Source organism: Drosophila novamexicana, unplaced genomic scaffold, assembly GCF_003285875.2.
Source record: "Drosophila novamexicana strain 15010-1031.04,08,12 unplaced genomic scaffold, DnovRS2.1 tig00000877-arrow-arrow-pilon, whole genome shotgun sequence".
In the NCBI taxonomy this organism is placed as follows: Eukaryota; Metazoa; Arthropoda; class Insecta; order Diptera; family Drosophilidae; genus Drosophila; species Drosophila novamexicana.
Genome location: NW_020824831.1, coordinates 55,445 through 76,463, shown reverse-complemented (window position 1 = coordinate 76,463; position 21,019 = coordinate 55,445). Strand labels below are relative to the sequence as shown.

The following is a 21,019-nucleotide window of genomic DNA, read 5'->3' as shown; positions in this document are numbered from 1 at the left end:
ACCTGGCTAAACAATGGGCAGGCTCTGCGGCAGATTTCCATTTAGATTTGTTGCATAGTTGCACAAATTTCAATGCAACATGCCCCAAAAACTTTTCAATGCAGGCCAACTGCAGCAAATGCTTTCTGTATGTATGTAGCTTTTGGGCAACAACTGCTGCATGTGGCATGATGCTCTCGGTGTTGTTGTTGTGGCAGCCATAAATTGCGGTTGTGCGGCGATATCAATGTTGCCCCCTCATCATGCTCCATTTCAAGCGCTCAGCACACACACATTTTTAATTAATTTAATGCAATTTTCAATATAAATAGCTCAGCTTGCTCTTTGTGTATTTATCACTCTCTCTCTCTTTCTCTCTCTCTATCTCTCTCTATCTGTCTCTCTTTCTCTACAATAATCATATTCCCTACAGGCAAACGCTTGTTTATTTTAATAAGGCTCAGCGGGACAATTTTGTAAATTCGCATGGAACAAATCGGAATTTAAATGCGTTAAAGTTTAAACTTGATTAAATCAATTAAAGAATATTATTTTTTAAATATAAACAGAACATTTGGTTTCACGTGGCGTATGCGCAATTTGGTCTTTAAAACTTTAATATTTGGTAAATAATTACACAGAGATGTGAGTCTTATGCATTAGCATATGTTTTCTCATAAAGTTTTGATCGAGACAACGAAGTGAGTTAACCCGAATCATCTGTATAAGCACCTTAGAAACTAACTCTGAAACTACCAGAACTAGAGACTTATACGCGAGCGAAATTATTCTTGAATACATTTCCCTCAGTTTGAAACAAAGTAAATATGTAAGTTCGTGGTTGTGTATTCATGTATAGAAGTTAGCTAGAATATTTGTTAAGTAGCTCGGCGGTGCTAGGCTTAGGGTATCTTCTAGTCGAGCACTCCCGACTAGACCACTCTCAGGTAATATACCCAGAATCCATTGAAAGTAGTTAAAAAGCGTATAATGGTTTTGTGCAAATGTAACAGACAGATGGAAGCATGTCCGACCTCTTAAAGGACATAATTCTCGATCAATAAAAATCGACATCCTGTTTTTTGAGCAAATCTCTAAAGTTTTTAGAGCTAGAGTCACCAAATTTGACATGTAAGTTCTTAAGTAGTTTATACAGACCAAGTATCTTTCATTTTATACTTTATATTTGGTAGGAGTAAGTTCAGGGTATCACCGAGTCGACTAGAGCACTTTGTCTTTTTATTGATAATTTTAATTTTTTTTTAAATGACAATCTATAAAACCTCGACAAAATTGGCCTATAGAAACCAAAGAATATCCTAAGATAAAGATAAATATTATATTTAAATAATTGTTGTTGATTTTTAATGCAAAAGCAATTTGACTTTTTGCATTTAAAAATTGCGGAATGCGAACGATTAAAGTATGTTGTCCCAATCAGCATTTAACCTTTAATCCTGGGCCAAACTAAAAATATGCCAAGTTTGTTTTTATGCCTTTTGCTAATTTTTGGCTATTTTTGGCAGCTTGTTGGTCAGCGAATGCTATTTTTATGGGGTCGCTGGCGGTCATAAATGTGGACAGCTTGTGGGCGGTTGTTGCCCAACAACAGATTTGGGGTCAAGTACACACGCTGTCTTGTTACCAAAAGGCACAAGAACACAAAAGTGCAGAGAGTGAAGGAGAAGGAGAAATAGAGGAGAGAGAGAGAGAGAGAGAGAGAGAGAGAGAGAGAGAGAGAGCGGGAGCGGGAGCGGAATTCAATATATTTAGAAGCAACTGCAGGGCATTTGGTCGCGCTCTCTCTGCGCACGTTTTCTCTATCAATTTGTCAGTCTCTCGCGCTCTCCTCGTAAAAGTGAAATGTCCAAAGATCAGTCAACACTTGTACTCAGTCGCACTCGGGGCAAATCTCCAAATCAGTTGGCCGCGTTCGTTTGCCGCGGCGCGTTCGTGCTATAATTTTTAGATACACAAGCGTGGAGGAGCATATTCCCAGTTTTGGTTTTTAAGCACAAAAACTTTGTTAATAAATAAAAAAACAAAAAATAGAGAAAAACATGTCTAATGCAATAAGATTGCTCCTCTTGATCACGGCTCAGGCGCTGCTCAGCCAGAGAGGCGTCCAGGCCAAGAGATTTTTTGGCGCGGGTCAGCGCATTGAGGGCGATCAGCTGCTGCTTAAGGATGTGCAGCATTCGCGTCCTGCGAGCATCAGTGAGCCGCCCAATGTCAGCTTTAAGTACAACATTGTCGAGCCAATTACCTATATTGAAATCGTCTCGAATCAAGTGAGTTTTTTGTTGCCCATAACCCTTTATTTGATTTTTTGGTGTCTTTAGCTTATTTCTATAATCTGAACCTTTTTAAAATTATTAAAAGGGGGAATTTGTTTTTGTGAACATTTTTGTAACAGGCCAATGAAACACTTCTTATTCTGTAGAGTATATATATTCATGAAGCGTCCATGTCGGAAATTACAAAAGCTAGAGACTTGACTTTGCAAAATATATGGTTTCATATATCATTAGCATAAGGAATTTATACTTTTTCGATTTTACAGATTGTCAATAAATATCGTTAACAAACGAAGTCGGCGCTGGACCAAGAGTAAGTGCTAGTCGGGCACTTCCGCCTAAAGCACACTTACTTGTTATTTTTTGCATATGCCCAGCCCGAAATAGAAAACGAAATTTTAGTTTTTTTTTTTTCGTCACTTGCCCACAGATCAGAAAAAAAAAACTAAATCTAAGCGACAACAAATAGAACACTATATAGATATGTATTTATTTATATTTAGTACTGGGCGTCTGTGCGGTACTCGCGTCCCAATGTTTGGCATAACATTTGCTTTTGGCCATTTGATGCGCAGATTATTGCCTTAGAAACGAGTTGGATTATTAGTTAAATGTGTATGCCTGGCCGGACTAATTAAAACAAAAATTCCTATATAATTTTTAGGTCTATACGACTTATATAAACCCATTACCCGTTGCCAGATGTTGCTATTAAAACTGTTCATAACCCAACTGATTGGCTAAATTTAAAGCCAAGTTGCGAAAGCTAGCAAAAGCCGAAATAAAATATTTGCAACCCATAATATTTTTACATGGTTCAATTTAAAAATTACGTAGTATATTAGAATATATAGAAGTTTGAGGTTCTAAAAAAACATTTAATTGCCATACTTTATATATTTTAGAAATATGAAAATTTAAAGGAATATTTCATTTTAAGGCGCCGAAAGTTTAATACTCTTCTATATTTAGTTCGAATATTGCCAACAAGTTTTGTCAAGGTTGAGAGCAGTATTTAACCATGCTGCGAGCCCTATAAAAGTGTCCAGTGCTCAGCTTAGGGGTTAAAGATTGGGTCCCGGTTAGCTACTTCCGTGAACCCAGATATCAATATATGTTAAGATGTAAGAAGAATTAAAAGATTTCCTGTTCCTGTTTCGAACCGGTCCGGAACATAATCGCTTAACACTTGGTGCAGAGTTCAATATTTAGCTTGATAAGGAAATGATCCAAGAAAACGTCGTATGGAATTCGAGCATGATCGGCATAGTTAAATACGTTTTGCTTTATAAAACTCCTAAATAGTACTCAAACATTTTTTAACGCGTATGTAATTTTAAATTCTTAACAATATGACAAAAAACTTGCGCTAAGTAGACTTAACATACCTAATTTGAGAATTTGCGTTGCTCAAAAATTCCTACTTGAAAAGCAACAGTTAATTAGTTTCATGATTTAAAGAATATTTTTGAAATAACAATTTCGAAATCTCTTAAAAATTTGACTTGATTCAAATGCTAAACTTGTGGGTTCCCTGATGAGAGCATAATAAACGAGTTTTTTCAAGATTTCCTAAGAAAATAGGAAGAAAGAATTTTTTGCAAAACTCAATATTCGACAGATTATTTCCATGGATTTTTCAAGAGTTCCTAAAACGAATACATTTTTATGTAATCTGATCTTAATCTGATATGGAGTCCGAATTTAGGATGTTTTAGTTGAAATTTTGGAAGATATTGGTTGATTTAAATCTTATCTAAAGGCAAAATAATGTTTAAAACAATTAATATAAAAAAGTCAAAATGTTTTCTATATGAAATAGTATGTAGATTTGGCTTGTTCAACATTAACTGCTTTTAAAAAATGTAATGAACTTAAACATGAAGCTTAGGATCATAGGGAAATAGTTAGATAAAGACCAAGCTATAATATTATATATTAATACAAATGCGCAGCACACTCTATGAAAATATTTGCATACCCTCTGTAAGGGAACTCATACAAGTATATAGTCGTGTCTAGTACATATGTCAAATCAGCTGCAAATTTGGCTATTTGGCACAGCTTCTGACAGCAATTGGATGCCTCAGGCGGCAGGTTCACGAGATGCGAGGGTGCGCACATTTTGCTATATTTTAAATACAAATGTTTTTTCAATATGGAAATTCGTGGGCTACTTATGACGTGAGATTTCGCAAGAAAAATGTGCAAATGTTCAATATAAGTACATCCCCCAGAGGCAGCACGTTGTGTATTTAAACTAACTGACGATAGATTCGAAAGTCAGCGAGGCGTGGCAAATATCTATTTGGTATACGCATGATTGAATACCCTGGATGGTCTGCTAATTGAATGATTCGTTAGTAATTCATCTGTTTTTGATCAAATCATTTTGCAGAACATTGAGGCCGAGGTGAAATTCAGCTATGTGGATACCTTGGTGGTGGGCATAGTCCGCCTAGTGACCAACGATGGGAGCACATTGGAGGCAGATATCGAGACAGCTTCGGAGGCGCCCAGGCCGAATCTGCCTGCGGCCTTTGATGTGCTTATCACAATCTATGGCTTAAACGAAACCATTTTGAATGTGAATCCCGCGCTGCTAATCAATCGGGACTCTATGTATGAGGGCGAGATGACGCCCTACGATTTTGACTATGAGAATATAACCGAAACGTACGACAACGACAAGCCCCAGACGGTGATAATGGACGATGAGGATGACGAGCCGAGCACCGATGCGACCACTTATGGCCCGGACTTTGAGCTCAAGGACAAGATCATAGAAATTGGACAACGGCAAGAAGGTAACTAGAGGCTGCTTAATATATGTGCTAATGAGGTTTGAAGAGGTTGAATAGTATACAAATAGGCTATACAAAAATCTGAAATTTGTGCAACATTCAGACCTTATTTCAATCACAGCCATGTTTGATTGTGGGTTTGTATAAGAGCGTCGATCAAAATTCGGGCGCACCATATACAGATCTAGTTATCGATAATTCAGTTGATATCGATAAGTTTTGATTGACATATTATATATTTCCTCCGATTATTCCCCTTCAACAAAATCAATAAATATCGGTTTGCAACATAGGTTCTTAGAGCGTGCCTCGCAATATTTAAAAGCCAGAAATCTCAAATTTGCTAATCAAGTTTTCTTATACTTCTCCGATATACTCCGCTTTCGCAGCTGGCTGCAGGATAGCTAATAGTCAATTCCACTCAACTAAAGCTATTTAAATGTTTTTACAGGTGACGATTTGATATACGAAACATATCAAACATCGCCGGATGTGTCCAAGGAGCAGACAAATCATACGGTCATTTTCTATTATATCGACAGCGATTTCATCACCTACGTGAAGTTTGTCATCTTTGATGTGAGTATCAGTTGTTCGGTAAAATTTTGTATGCTTATTCTTGGTATTCATCCGTAGCACTTTGCGGATAAGATAGCCACCGCTGAGGACTATACGGCGCCCGTGGCAGAGTACAGTCATTATTCGCCAACCACGCTGAAAGCAACCATTACGGACTTTAACATCAGCTCGTTGTTCGTGCAAATGTTTGTCTATGGCTATCGCGGAGTTGATGTTCCACCGCCGAGCTATAAACCCTTCCTGCAAGGAAAAAGCCAAATAATGGATGGAAAACCCAGCCTGACTCCGTTGCAGCGTATACAGCTGCTGCTGTTGACGGGTCGCTCGACCACACCTTCGGATCTGAAGCAGGACGAGATGGAGGATTCCGAAGAGGATAGCACATGGCGTCAGATAAGACCCGAGGACATGGTGCCCGATCATGTGCCCGAGTCGAGCATAACAAATGCTGTGCTCGAACAGCAGCGGGCCGTGCCGCAACGGCTCTATGCGATGTTGGGCCTAATGCTATTTGCCGTGGCATAGTCGACCTCTTGGGTGCAAGGTATAATTAATTTAGTCAACCGATTGAAAAGCTTTAAATGAGTAGCGTTTAGTGGCACATATTTGCATATTGTAATATTTTTATCAAATAAAACCAATTGGCGAAAGCCCAGTTAACAGTCTTAAGTACAAGGCACGCATACTACACCCACACTCACACTCCCACTCACCCACACACTCGATGACAAACAAATTGAAAAAGTTGCGGCAAAAAAAGTAGGTCATGGCATTCGCTCAACCCCGCGACTCTCTCATGACTCTCTTCCTTTCTCACTCTCTTCCACTTGGCAAATTATCTGCGTCGACGGCGACTGCGACGCCAACTGCGACGGCGACTTCAACGACGGTGGTTGATTTGGCAGCGCAAGCAAAAGGAAAAGGAAAAGTGAAAAAGGCTGCTGACGTATGTACACAATACACACACACACACACTCGCACACACATCTTTTTTTTTCTGCGGCAGTTGTCCAGCACTGGTGAGTGTTTATTTGCTTGTGGCCAGCCCCTTGCTGTACCCCCTGACACACAGCCGAGCACTTACATGTGGAAAAGTTCTAAAGCCTTATCTTCTTCTTCCTCGGCTATACACAAAATTAACTCACAGCGAAGTGTGCTGCTGCTTCTGCTGCTGCTCTGAAGGCCATCATGTCCAGAACGACCACAAGGCAATCGCAGATGCCTTCGCACAACTATTTCAACATTCCACCCCACTCCCTTCCCCCGCACACACACACACACACACACACACACACACTCACACACACACATTTCTGCTTCTCTAAACATCACCAACTTGCGTCCAAAACTGTCTGTTATGCGCTTTGTTTCCTGCCATTTGCAGGCGAACAGCGTAGCAATAAAAATTTGGCTTAGTGGGTATGACAAGACTGTGCGATACCCTGCAGTCAGGTCAAAAGGAAATACTTTAAAATATTTAAAATATACACATATGTTAAAAGTATGCGAATATAATTTGTAAAATTGAAATTCCTTTATATTTGTTTTTGGAAATGCGTACCTTAGGTGTCTAGTCCAAATCGTTTCTAACTGAACTTGCCTAACGGACAGACAAACTAATATGACCCGACCCAATCAATATCTATTTGATATTCCGCTCACACACTATTGTTTAAAGACTAAAACTAGCTTGAACTAGCAAAAAGTTGTCAGTCTACGGTTTGAATAAATGCCTCGATTCGCACCTGGCTTACACATCCAGATTTTACTTTGAATCTTGATTGTCTAGAAATTAAAGATTTTTGCAGAAATATATTTGGGTGAGTAAATAAAATTAAACAAACAGAATACTGCCCATTCTAGGATTAGAATAAAAGACATTTCATATAAGAACTCTATTTTCGAACTATCTCTAATTCTATGGCTTGCATAGATCTGACATACATAGACTAAAGCTAAGAGATCAGTTTGGATGAAAAACGGAATGACGGAAATGTCTATATTGTCTCTACTGTTGATACTGATCAAGACTATATGTTTTATTTTATACATTATATTTTATTGAATATGTTTTAGGAATAGGTTTGTTTCGGGCTTAGGTACAGTAGTTTTCAGGCAACGACCGGATCGGTTCAAATTAAAAGAAAAAATTTGAGTTGGATTATTCATATAATTAAAAAAAAAATAATTTCAGTTTAAGCCCAGTTCGCCAATTGGAAAAAGAACAAATTTAAGATTCTTTGGAAAAATAAATGTAATATGTATAAAATGTTACAGAGGCAATGTTTTTTAAAGTCAACGCTCCGAAAGGGCAAAGGGCAGAAAGGAAATCAACTACAAGGTGACCATTATTGAAGTAGCAACTGAATACTTTGCGCTGCTGACTGCTCAAAGTGTTTCAGAGCACCTGGCCACAAGGATAATAAAATGCAGGTGATATGCTATCCAGACAAAAGAGCGAAACACGAATGCCACAGAGCGCCAGTAAGAATGCAGCTGAAAAATGTCCCAGCCCGAAAGGCAGATGAAAGTCGCAGCCAAATGAGAGAACTTCAGTGAAGTAGAAATTGGAGAGGGGGGGCAAGCTGCGAAGGATCTGTAGCTGCTGCGCGGGTCTAACATATAGCCATACTTATGTTTAATTCAAAACAGAAATTTATAAAATTTAACAAATTTAACAAATTTGGCAGCGCTTGCCGCAGTTCCCTAAAGACGAAAAACATAAAAAAAGGAGGAAAGGAAATTTCAAGAGTCGCCACACATGGAAAATATGCTGTAAAGAAGAGGGAGGCGCCGCTGGCGGCAGCTTGGGCCAAATTGAAAATTTCTTTTTATGCGTGCCGCTTACAGTTTTTATGTGCAGACATACTATATATAATACAGGCATTATATGTGTGTGTGTGTGTGTGTGTGTGTGTGTGTGTAGCTGTAGGGCGTGGCATTGGCATTGTAAACAACAACGGATAAGCAGCGCACAAGTGTCATCCACAGCCACACCTCCAGCCCAGCTCGGCCTGGCAACGGCTGACTGTCATGGACGGGGGGCGCCCACTCACACACAGAGAGGAGAAGGCAGGCAGAATGGGTCTGGGTGTGGGGCAGCGGCAAGGGGTGACGTGTGCTTTTGTCAATAACTTAATAACTTAAAATATGGTTTAATGCTCACGTAACAACATTTTGCCACTTGCCCCAAGTGTGAAAGGCTTGGCGTAACGACAACCGACAACCGATAGTCGACAGTCGACAGCTGAGAACCATGAGCCAGAGGGTAAGCGCAGCCAACTTGAGGGTCTGTAGCTTTGAGGCTTGAGCATTTTTCAAAATGGGGTGTATTCTTATTTAGACCCTTACCATGGCAACCATGGCGTTTATATTTCTTTTTCCTGAAGCTGGTTGACCAATAAATATATATATTTATAAATAAATAATTCCAGGAATAAAATGTAATGCACACTATTTCTACAGACTGGCAGCAAAGCTCAAAGTTCAGCAAATTTTCCTGCTTATTGGCATTTTGGTTGTGATTAAACCTCTGGGTATATTTTCCAACTACAATATATGGGTTTAAAAATATGTCAGGTTTTATGGAAATATATAAATATTATTTCTCTTGCCAATTCTTAAAGTCAACGAAAGATTTCGAAAGGTGTTAATGTTGGTATAAAACCGCAAGATAAAATAGATTGGGTATGTAACCCATAGAAGGAGACAACTCCAAACTCTTTAAGTATATATATTCTAGATCAGCTTGGACAAACGAGTCATATAGCCATGTCTGCCTGTCGAACCGTCTGTTTCTATGCGAAGCATTCACTATTCTCACATATCAGCAAATGGAAAATGTCTACGGGATATTGAATATTCGAAGGGACAAAGATATTTTTACTTTCTCGTTAATTTTAACCTAGCCTCAAGCCTTGAAATGATGAAAAAAAATACCCGACCTGAAACCCAAAACAAACGACATATTCCATAAAAAATGAGTGGCTTAAAATAAAGATAAAATGTATTAAGAAAAATCAAAAAATCTCATTGATAAGGAAAGCCGATACTCCAAATCATAAGTTAGCTCGAACTAAATCGATTCATTGATTTTTTTTTTTTTGGTTAGTATAGGTGAAATTTGCCGGAAACAAGATTCGAAGCGTCGGTTCTAATCTTTTCATTACAGCCATACCCAGAGAGAAGGCAACTTATGTGCTTCGTTCTGATGGCGATTGCCTTGAGTGTGCATGTGTGCGTGTGTGTGATTTGAGTGTGTGCTTGCCCGTTGGCATTGTGCACGTGCTCACCTTTTGATCCTTTTTCAAGCCAACCCAAAAGTTATAATTATTGATTTTTTTTGGGGGTTTTTTCTTCAACTTAATTTCTGGCCGCTTATTTTGCACATTTGCATTTAAAATAATTAGAAAAAAGTATTTGGAACTCGTAATTGTGTACATGTATTTGCCATTACCGCAATTTGTTTTGGTGGGCAGCCGCTTCAGTGCATCCTTTCTTGATCCTGGGCTGGATATGCTGCATAATTCATAGAATGCTCATTGTCGTTGGCTGCCTTTGTGTGTGACGAGACGAGACGATTGGGGACGAGACGAGGGCAACTCATTAGCGTGCCAAGGGGCGCAGCGACAATGCCAGCGAGGGCGGGAAGGGCTGGGGTTGCTTTGGGAGAGGTCATTGGGTTCATATGGGGAGGTAGGGAAGGGGAGCACATGTCTGTGCAAGTTTTGAATTGCATATGTCTGTTTCACAGGCTTCGCATTTGCATTTTATTAAATTTCAAAAGCTCTTCGCACATTTGCAACGCACCTGAACCCCCGCCAGCCCCTTGATCCACTTGTCCTGTTCACCTGAACGCCGTTGTTAGCGTGGGGGGATGAAGCGGGCGTATGGCTGCGCGCATTGCATATTTATGCACTTAATAACGCATTTTAGCATGCTCAAGTGCAACTCATCTTCTGTTACAGCACATACAGAGCCAGCGAGACAGAGACAGAGACAGTGAAAGAGACAGTGAAAGAGACAGCGACATAGATGGTTGCAGAGACAACAACTGCAGCCAAGCTGCAAATGGTTTCCACATGTTTCTGCTGCTGTTGCTGCCAGGCGTTGACAAATGGAGCATGAGTTACATGTTATGTCAGTTGCCATGTGCATATGCATACGACCCCGCATCCCACCCACAAAGCCGTCTTTTTATTTCCCCGATTCCCAATCCAATCCACATGACGTTCTGCCTTGCCTGTCAAAGCGAAAAACTTTTTGGACTTGCCACGTGGCGGATGCGTAATGCACAAAAGGGACAAAACGTAACTTAAAATGCAACCAAGGTTTAAGCAATTACCAGCGAAAAAATACAAGTTAAGAAGCTTATGACAGGCCAGCACAGATGGAAAACATGACAGCAACAAAAAAACAGGAGAAATAAAAGAACGGGTAAAGACAAAGGCTAAGACACGAATAGAAAATTTAATGAAAACAAAAGAAAAAACATAAGATTGCATATCAGGTCACAAGCCAATTGACATGGTATTAAAGTATGCCAACAAATGATAAGCTCATGACGTCGTTATATTGGACACATTAAAGCTGTTCGAAACTATTAAAATTTAAAGTAAAGATGCAATATCCAATTCAGTTGCTCCAGTAAAATACTTAAGGATGACGCACAAAGGATGACTAAGCAGGATTGCTAATTTAATTATTCTCTTTATGTAGAAGAATGTGGTCTATATAGAGAGCAGCCACGACTTAAAGTGTGAGAGTGCTGTCAATTTAAATACGGCACACAAAGCAGGTAGCATAATTAAAACATTCAAGTTACAATAAGCGGAAAAGTAAAGTAAGTACAAAATCTAAAGACAAAACTTAACACGGGGAAGGTCGCGTGATACACCCTGCGTGTGTTCTCCTACACCAATCAGAACTTTGGTGATTCTAGCTCTGATAAAATTTGCTCAAAAAAACAGGATTTTGACATTTCTGCTGCCTTTCACAAACATTTGCACAAAATCATTACACCCTTTTTACCCATTTTTAACGGGCTCAGGGTAAAATTAATGAACTATTTTAATAGCTCCAGACGCTGCGATGCAAATTCTTTGAAGCAAACATTTATTATAAGTGGGCTTAAAAATAAAAAAAAAGTAATAGTTGTTGTTATAGTTTTCAGATAAGTATAGTAAAATTTCCGTATACGGGAGCTTTGTTGCTTAAAACAACACGCAGCTGTCAGTAAAACGTTTAGATTTGTGCAATAAACCAAATTGTTAATTATTTAGCTTGAAATAAGTAAACATTTTGAAAAGATCCCATTTTCATGAATAGACATCTATTTAAAGAGTTTAAGGCAACGCAGTGCTGCAGATTAAACGTTGTAGGATGGCCCACTCCGGAGAACAAATAATTTGAATATATTATAAAGAGGCTAAGCGCAAAAGGGAGGGTAATATAGTAAAATACTAAACTTACTAGAGCTACTGACACATGAGAGCTATGCTCTCGAGAATGGCAACACAATAGAGTGCAAATTGTAAAATACCAAAGAGATTTAACACAAAAAAGCTACTCTCCCAGCGGATTTATAGCAAAGGGAGCTGCCTGAGTTGAGATCAAACAACCGATGCAACTGAACCATTACGAAAAATGTTCAATCAATGTAATGAAAAATATGCATCATAATGAACACACACACACGCAAATGAATAGAAGCAGCAGGGAAAGAAGAAGAACAAAATCAACAAAATTATGAAACAAACGTCAATTGTCCAATGAGAAGAAAGAGAACTTTATGCAATAGCTAAGATGGGTCACTTAAATAATTGATTGATTTTGGCCGTGCAACAATTGAATGTGGGTCTGATGCGGTCTGTTGTGGCCATGTGGCAATGTGACAAGTGGCAAGTGGCAGGCACAAATACCGCACACAACAACTACACGAGAAGGCACCCCAGGCAGCAGCCAAAGCTAACAAACAAAATGCTGGGTAAACCAATCAATGACACAACTGAAAGCCACAGCCAGGAGCAGACTCACAGCAAGAATGAACTAGTTAGTACGAGTGTGTGTGTGTGTGTGCTTGACTGGGGTGTACAATTTTTAGAGCTGGCCACAAACAAACCCAAATGCAAGCTGAATAAAAGCCTGGTCAAACGATTGGCTTAAATTGCAATGCACCAATGCCAATAGAGCGAGACAGCATGTTTCAAGATAGCAAGAGTGGGAGAGAGAGAGGGAAAGGGGAATAGTGACACCTCACAAGAATCTATGACTCGAGCGCGTGCCGTCTCTTAATTGAATCTGTCAACAACAGGCGACTGTGCCAAGGACGTGACCATAAATCAGTTGGGCTTAAACTAAAACTAAGTCTACTTCATTTAAAATTGCCAAAAACAAAAAAAAAAACCAAAAACAACAAAAGAAAAACAATTAAAAAGTTTTCAATTAACTGGCAGCAGAGAAATTGGCACTTGTAATCGGCACCTGTTCAACAAGCCAGAGAAAACCCTTTGGGCGTCGTGTTTAAATCAGCTTATGCGTGGAAATTGCAGATAGAGCGGGGCGCCAAAGGGGGAGGCTGGCTGTAACGTTACACGTAACACATTTATAACGCGTGAGCTGTGCTCTATATATATTTATATATGTGTGTGCGTGCGAGCTGAGGAGTTTGGTTACAGGGTGTGCTCAACTTTTGTTCAGGGTTGTTAAGCGCATAAAAACAACTTTTGCTTTAAAACAAGCTTTGGCCATAAAGTGGATCAACTTTGTAAGAGCACAGCTACGAGATACCTCGATACCTATAATTATCGAGCCACGGGAAGACCCTAATACTTGCTTAGTTCATGCAACAAAAAGTTGTTTTAGTATGGATAGCTAGCATTCAAGTTATTGATCAAGTCTTTTTTTATGATAATTAGCAATAGAATATGCTGATTGCATCATTATGATAGTTTATCTATCGAGGACAATAAGAAGAAGTTTTAATTTCCAGTGATAACTGTGATAGCCACAGCACTTGTAAAAATATAATCGATAATTATCGAAATTTGATAAAATCACCTATGCTTTGATGATAATAATAATTCACAATCAATATTTAGTGGATTCTTATTTTTATTAATGTCGAAAAGTAATTTATTGCTGTCTGGTCAACAATCGATATATAACTAACTGCTAGATAAACTGATCACTTAATCGCAACTAAGCACTTTAATTGACAACTAATTTACCCAACAAGTCGCCTTTGCTACAGGGTATAAGCAGCTCATTACAAATATAATAAACGCAGAGACGTAACCAAAGGTAACAGCAACAGCAGCGACAGCAACAACAACAACAACAGCAGCAGCTGCTCGGCATTTTTATGGTCCTTGCGAAATTAAATAAAAACACGCGCAATGAAACAAACATAAATAACGCGGCAGCCACGCCCACCGCGCCCATAGCTAAACAAAAGTGCCGTAAAATAAGCGGCACAATGCAAAACGAAACGAAATGGAATGAAACAAAGAGTAAAGAAATTAAATGCCGCCAGCATAACGGCACAGTCTAGTGCACATAATTAGCGGCACAAACTAGAAGGGATTGGCCCGGTGGTTAGCCCCCCCTCTAGCCAAGCCCCCTCCCTGCTCTCACACCACGGCTCCATTCAGCAGCGCACCCTGCTCCACAGACTGGTCAGTGACCAGCGCTCAACTTTCATTAGAGGGTCGTGCTGCGTACTCAGATTGAATGAAACTAAGAACTCGATTATTTTTTACGGTGCGTAATTAAAATGCTACAAATGGAGATGACAGAGAAAGAGAGAAAGAGAGGGAGAGAGAGCAAGATAGAAAAGATATCTTTGGAACGCCGAAGATTAAATGCCCTTGTATATATGTGGCACATATTATGGGAGGATAATATTGAAAATCGTAATACTTCGTTTAGTAAAGTAACTAGATAAGAGAGAGATCCTAAAAAACACTTGTTTTTCGTCCGCTTATTCCTGTCAAGCATATGATATTGTGGTATGATGGTAAAAAAAAGGGTTACTTATATGTAAGCAGCGTAGTGAATCTAATAAGTAAAGAATTTAGTCAAAATATCTTTAAGAACATAATGTATACCATACAAGAACTTCATTTTCGACATTCTTTTGCTATGACAGTTATATGACAAAGTTTTCCGATCGCTCTTTCGCGTTACACGTTTCATGTCATAATAAGAATACCCTCTATACCAAGGAATAGAGCTGGAAAATGTTGAGAGTTGAACAGTCGACATTGGCAGTAGGAGGCACTTATTAATGATACTTATGGCTTGGGTCAGTGCTTTGCCTAATGAAGCAACAGCTAAGTCGGCTAAGTTTCAGGACCAAACCCAAGGCCAGAACGAGCAGGAGCTCGAGCTACGGCATAAACTTCATCAACAGTTGCCAACTGTTAATTACGCTAAGCGATGAATGCCAAGCGTTCGTCCTCATCTTCAGCAAAGATGATAACATATTTGCCCTGTGCACGGTGCGCGGCTTATGTGACGGCTTTTGCAATTTATTTGAGTCCATTAAAAGTTGAGACCTTAGTGCCAAATATGTAACTGAAATCCAGTGGCATCAAAGTATAAGCCCAAATCGTAGCATACTTTCGAGCGCGTCATAAATATGCAAAATATAATGCTGGGTTGGCGCTTAGGAAACCATTTGCGAGCACTCAAATCCACAAAATAAAAGAAGCCCCTCACAATTCGCTTATGCCTTTAAATTATGAATTTATGAATTTAAAATGCTGGCAGGCGATAGAAATTGATAACTGAAAGACACCCTGTTTTATTCGTATCAGAAAATACGAATTTTGTTGAATATATTTGTCCTTCGCTAGCCTTCCGATCCTTATGACATTTTCACTGCCCAAATATGGCGCGTGGGTTAAGAGTTCCTTGAATTTTCAGGAATTTTTGGAAAAGTATCTAACACTTTAAGAATCACTAATTGGGATATACCAGATCAGAATCTATACACCAAGTTTGGTTTATCTAGCTCTTATAATCTCTGAGTTATGATTTAAAAAACCATGCCACAAAATAACTATTTATCGATATTATGCAACACAATAAAAAAGATATATGATGATATATCTTTCAATTTGCGCGATCAACTTGATATCACAGAAGGACAGACTGAGGTCCATGGCTAGATCGACTCAACTCGTTTGCCTGATGAGGATTATATTCACTTTTAGCGGAGTTAAAGATTTTCCTTTCTGCCTCTTACATTGATTTGCCCATAACCATCATACATTATTATTTTCAGTGTCTAAAAACTGAAATTGCTAGAAACTGGAAAAAACAGGAGAAAGGAACCGGTATAGCTCTTTCAAGTCTAGTACAGGGTATAAATGACATTAACATTGAAATTCAGTTTTTGGGCGCGTTCAGGCATTTGCATAATGACCATGCAGGCAATGACAATGGCATTATACAATGCCACATTTGCTCGATTTTGATTTTGATACAAATACATACACATCTATGTACACATATGTACGTGTGTACATGTGTTTGTATGCAATGGAATCGAATTTCGTTTTACGATTTCATTTTGGTACATGTCAGAAAGGTTGTGTCAATTTATGTATGCGAAATGCCGCGACAGTTGAAGACGCCTGCAACCCCTAAACCAGCACTGCTGCGCTGCCTGGGAGGCAGGCGGCCAGAGGGGATGGGTGGTGGCACATGGCTCATGCGAGTGCAGTGTACACTGTGCACTTGACTTGAGGCTGACACTGGCAGTTTCTACAGTCAAGCGGTGTCTATTGTGCCAGCAATTTGATTGCCATGGCGACAGACAAGCGCTTTTAGGAGCGGCGTTTTATGATCGCCTCTGACACTTGGGCTTTGATGACACAAGGCAAACACACACAGAGAGAGAGAGAGCGAGAGAGGGAGAAATGGGGGGGGGGAGATAGGGACAGCCAAGCAATCAGTCAGCCAAAGTTAAAGTTAAAATCGCCAGCCATGAAAAGTGCCTATTAAAACATTATGACACCAAGACCCAAGTCCAAGTGCCAGCCATCAAAATTTGTACATATATATGTATATATATGTGTATATATATTTAGCTAACATAAGTCGAACAAATACTTTGATGTAATGACTGCGCTGTGGGAATATTTGAAGACAGGAGCTCTTTGCTGAGATGAATTATCTGAAAGCAAAGTCACAATTCCCAGCGGTCTGCGAGCATTTCAAGAATTGAAAGCATCAGCGGCAACTGTTTAGCACCAGGTCCAAGAACCACTGTCAATAAACGTAATGCGATTGCTCAAAGCTAAGACTAAAAGACACCCTATAGGAGGAAATAATGTAACTAAACTCTTTTGCGCATTATTTGAGCTAAAAGAAAATCTCGAAATACAAAAACGATGGTCTTTAGCAAACACAGTGTAGGCCGCAGGGCTTAACACCTTCACGCCTTTTCGTTGCTTATAATTCACAAATGGTTATAGCTTTGAACCAAGTACAAGGCTTTGGAGTCTTGGGTCGGTAGAAAAGTATGTTGATGATAGAACTGGAAGATTATTGAAATACCTAAACAGTAGAACACAAAAATGTTTCACCAATTTTTCACCTTTGCAGATGATATTTTTCAAAATGCCGTCGTAGGGATTACAGCTACGTACCCTCTTATTAAGCATTTTAATAGCTATAGGGTATAAAAACAGAAGCTTATCGGCCGTAAATTGCTGTAAAGGCGTAACAAGAAATTGAAAGCATCGTGCACTTGGCAATGGGGAATGGAAATGGAATTGCTAGTGGAAATGGAAATGGGAATGGAGGTGTGAGCATGGAAATGAGAATGAGAACAAGAATCGGCACGCGCAAACACTGACACGTGCCCTTAACCGCACACGAAACAGAAACAGACACACACACTCACACACGCTCTTCAATTCACACGCACAACAACCCACACACGCACACACAGTCGAGTGTTGAAAATGAAATTGAAAACTGTTAAATAAATCGCTAGCAAATGCTGCTGCTCTGCTCAGGGCGAAAACAGAGCATTTGCCCAGACGAATGGGCAAACAGAATGACAAACAGACAGATGGATAGACAGTTCCAGACACAGGGCAAGGGCAAAGGGGTATGCAGGTGTGCGGGTGTGCGTTCGCGCGGTTGCAGATGTGGATGTGAATGTGAATGTGGCACTGGCTAAGAGCAACACTTAAGGCGCACACTCAACTTTAATTTGGCGCCATAAGACACAGGATATGGGAAGCATAGGCGCCAGGATCTGGAGCCCAGTTGCAGAGGCAGACGTGATTGGATTTTTATATTCAATATAAAAAGGATTATATGGCATTTGTATTGGCGCAGTCACTGAAAGTTCATAATAATTGGAAAAGTTAAGACCGCCAGACAAGGCTACACGCGCACAAACACACGCGTGCACACACACACACACACACACACACACACACACACACACACACACACACACACACACACACACCCCACCCAAGCAACAGACATACATACAAAATCAATTTTAAGCTCGAACAGCGCCACAAATAGCTCTAAAAATAGGCGTAGATCCTAACGTCCAGCCTGTGCTCCATGCACTTCCGGTGTGGAAGCACTTGAGAAATGCCGCAAATGAGCTCATGCGTGCAAAAATGTCGGAAAAACAAACGTGTTATTTGGAAACCCAATTCAATATCAATCGAAGCATAACCAAATTTGGAGTGAGTATTTTTTCTTCGGGCGGCGGAAGCAGCTTAATTCCCTAAACAAAGAGTTAACTGGAGTTTAAAATTGAGAATTTTTGGTATATTCAGGAGCACCTGTAAAGTGTGGAGCATTATTAATTAATTGAGTTCAGTGCACTGCGAACAGCTGAGTCTAGAGGGCTACTCATTGTAAAATGTTGCTCTGCTAATTAATTTTTCCTGGCATCAGAGCTCTCATTCTCTAGTCCGCCCCCAAGGTGAGAAAGTCTTAGCCTGCTTATAGCTGTATTTCAGCATGTACTCCAGAATGTGTTCTGGAGTTGTTTTGCAACGCTCGCAAAGTCTGCCATGTGCTGCTAGATAATCCGGGATTATCCGAAGTGAATTTCAGCTCATGTTTTGAAATTTGACTATTCGTTTCTTCCTTAAGTCATCTAGAAGTTTTTGACTTTGCCTTATCCGTAATAATAGCCAGTATTCCTCGCTAGCTACCCGCGTTTCTTCACGAATTATTAGGCTTGCTCGACCCCCCCGAAGCGTGCAGCATATAACACATTAAACTGCGGTGCATTTGTCTCTTGATACAGCTGCTTACATAAGTATATTTAGCTCATGTAAGTTCTGCTTGCAGATAAGTCTTGAAACAGCTGAACACGCAGTTATTTGCGTCGCTTTCGAGAGCGGCAATCATCAGACGCACCTGTCGTTGGCTTCCTCTAGTCCATTTATTGGCCAACCTGACAAGCAACCTCAGCTATCGAGTAGCTTAAGTAACCTTGTCCTACATATATGCAAAGTAGCCCGTTTTAGAGGAAAGCTTGTACTAAATGTTCTGGTAAAATACGTTTAAACAATTTGCGTCAACTTGAGTCTTATAAGAAGCCGCTCAAATGATCACAAGGCTATGCCCTACCATTTTTTCATTAATTGTTGCCTCTTCTCATTACAAATAACAAATAAAGGTAAAAATTACTCCTGAATTTGAACCAGCCACCTGCCGCTTGTTCCACACACAGGCTCATGACGTCAAGTGCGCAGCGTACACTTTTATGGCTGCGTTGTTGTTGATGTTTTTCATACCAACTTTGACTACCGTTTGCCTCCATTTGGAGGTCGTACATTTCCAAGTCTACACCCAAAAGGAAATTTCTGTAAAAATTGCAGCTAAGGACAAAGAAAAATTTCCTTTGGTTATTTCTAGCAAAATGAAGCAAAAGCAAATAAACTTTTTTTTTCCTAATTTCTAGAAATAGGTTCACGAAGTAATAAAAAAAAATATTCTTGTTTAAAGAAAAAATGTAATACAAAATAAATATACTTTAAAGTATCAAATTTAAATGGTACTTCTCGCTTCAAGAGATTCCATATTAATATACTTTTTTTTTATTTTTATCTAGTGTAATATAAAAACAAACTCCCAAAAATGATTCAGCTACTTAACAGATAATGTGAAATTCCAGGAAATATTTGAATATTTAAGCCCTTTGATTATCAAAACTCGAGTTATTAATGGTAACGCTTAGGTCTTAGCCACTTAAGCGCAGCCATTAGGCTTTATTTTAAGCATTGTCACGCTCATATATTCCCTCCCAACTCACTCTCTGTCCCCACGCCAAAGAGCTGAGCTGAGCTCATCTAATGGCTCTGGTGGCAATTTAAAGTGCTCGACAGTTTAATGGACATTGCCAGTATTTATTGTATTTGTATATATGGGAAAGGATGACACAAATTAACTGGCCAAGCAGACGCACACCAGCAAGGACCTCGGCACTAATAGCTTTTGACCAGCAGGATCGTGGTCGGGGTCGACATCGGCAGGCGCGGGGTCTATTAAACTAAGTGACTTACCTCGGGTATATCATCTGGCACCTTTCCCATCCACGAAAGCGAGAGTATTGTACAGTCGCATTTTGTATTGATGTTACGTTCAAAGTGTAAATGCATTTTACGAGTTCGAGCGCCGTTTCCGCTTCCGCCAGAGAACAATGCGCTGGACAACTACTTTGTTGTTACTCTTGTTGTTGTTATTCTTGTTGTTGTTATTGTTGTTGTTGGTGTGGCGTCTCCGTCTTCGTCTCTGCCTCTTCCACTGCTGTCGCTGATTTACGCCACGCACATGTTGCTAGATAAGAGTAGAGAAATGGGCGTTGTTGATTATCGTTTTAGTTTAACAGGCCAATAACTAATTTACAGTAAAAGCTAATGCCATGGAAGCTGCCTTATCAGCGAGCTGCCAGTGACGTGTTTGTTTGTGTGGGGGTGTTTGCATGTGTGTGGGTGTATTGTATGTGTCTTATGGCATATGCTTGCTTTCAGCTCAACATCTCTCATAGGGGTTGACAAATTGCAGCACGCAGCCAACATAATTTGAAGCACACTTTCCAGAACACGAACCTCGCACGCTAATTGGATATTAGTGGTAAGTGCACAAAGTTGCCCCAGGCTACAGCCGAAGCACCAGCAGCAGCAGGACATGTGCTCATGTGCATGTCCTATCTCGCATTTGCCAAAGCAAAGCAAAGCCACGCACACAAACAAAAAATACGTTCAAGTTTGCGCATTTTGAAATTTAAAAAAATTCCAGAAATTGTTTGAAAGCTTCTCACTTGAGTTACCCTACCAAAGGGCATTACAAAATTTAGCAGAAAAT

The 21,019-nt window shown here is 39.7% G+C and overlaps 2 protein-coding genes across 3 annotated transcripts in view; one reads left to right on the top strand and one right to left on the bottom strand.

Annotated features, from left to right (window-relative positions):
* LOC115764855 (tubby-related protein 4) overlaps nucleotides 1-20,396 on the bottom strand; it is a 30,175-nt gene extending 9,779 nt beyond the window's left edge. For both annotated transcript variants that reach the window (XM_030708124.1, XM_030708125.1), the window contains exon 1: nucleotides 20,218-20,396. In XM_030708124.1, the coding sequence (XP_030563984.1) occupies nucleotides 20,218-20,313 (96 nt within the window). In that variant the 5' untranslated portion in view covers nucleotides 20,314-20,396. The remainder of the gene's footprint in view (nucleotides 1-20,217) is intronic.
* On the top strand, nucleotides 1,908-6,328 carry LOC115764856. Its single transcript, XM_030708126.1, has 4 exons — nucleotides 1,908-2,270; nucleotides 4,675-5,083; nucleotides 5,532-5,659; nucleotides 5,717-6,328. The coding sequence occupies exons 1-4, from the start codon at nucleotides 2,040-2,042 to the stop codon at nucleotides 6,182-6,184; spliced, it is 1,236 nt and encodes a 411-aa protein (XP_030563986.1). The 5' UTR covers nucleotides 1,908-2,039; the 3' UTR covers nucleotides 6,185-6,328.
* Nucleotides 20,397-21,019: the final 623 nt, after the last annotated feature.

Coding starts and splice junctions, on each gene's coding strand:
- LOC115764856 (XM_030708126.1), top strand. CDS start 2,040: ATGTCTAATGCAATAAGATTGCTCCTCTTGATCACGGCTCAGGCGCTG. Junction 2,271..4,674: donor TTGAAATCGTCTCGAATCAA/GTGAGTTTTTTG, acceptor ATCATTTTGCAG/AACATTGAGGCCGAGGTGAA. Junction 5,660..5,716: donor TGAAGTTTGTCATCTTTGAT/GTGAGTATCAGT, acceptor ATTCATCCGTAG/CACTTTGCGGATAAGATAGC.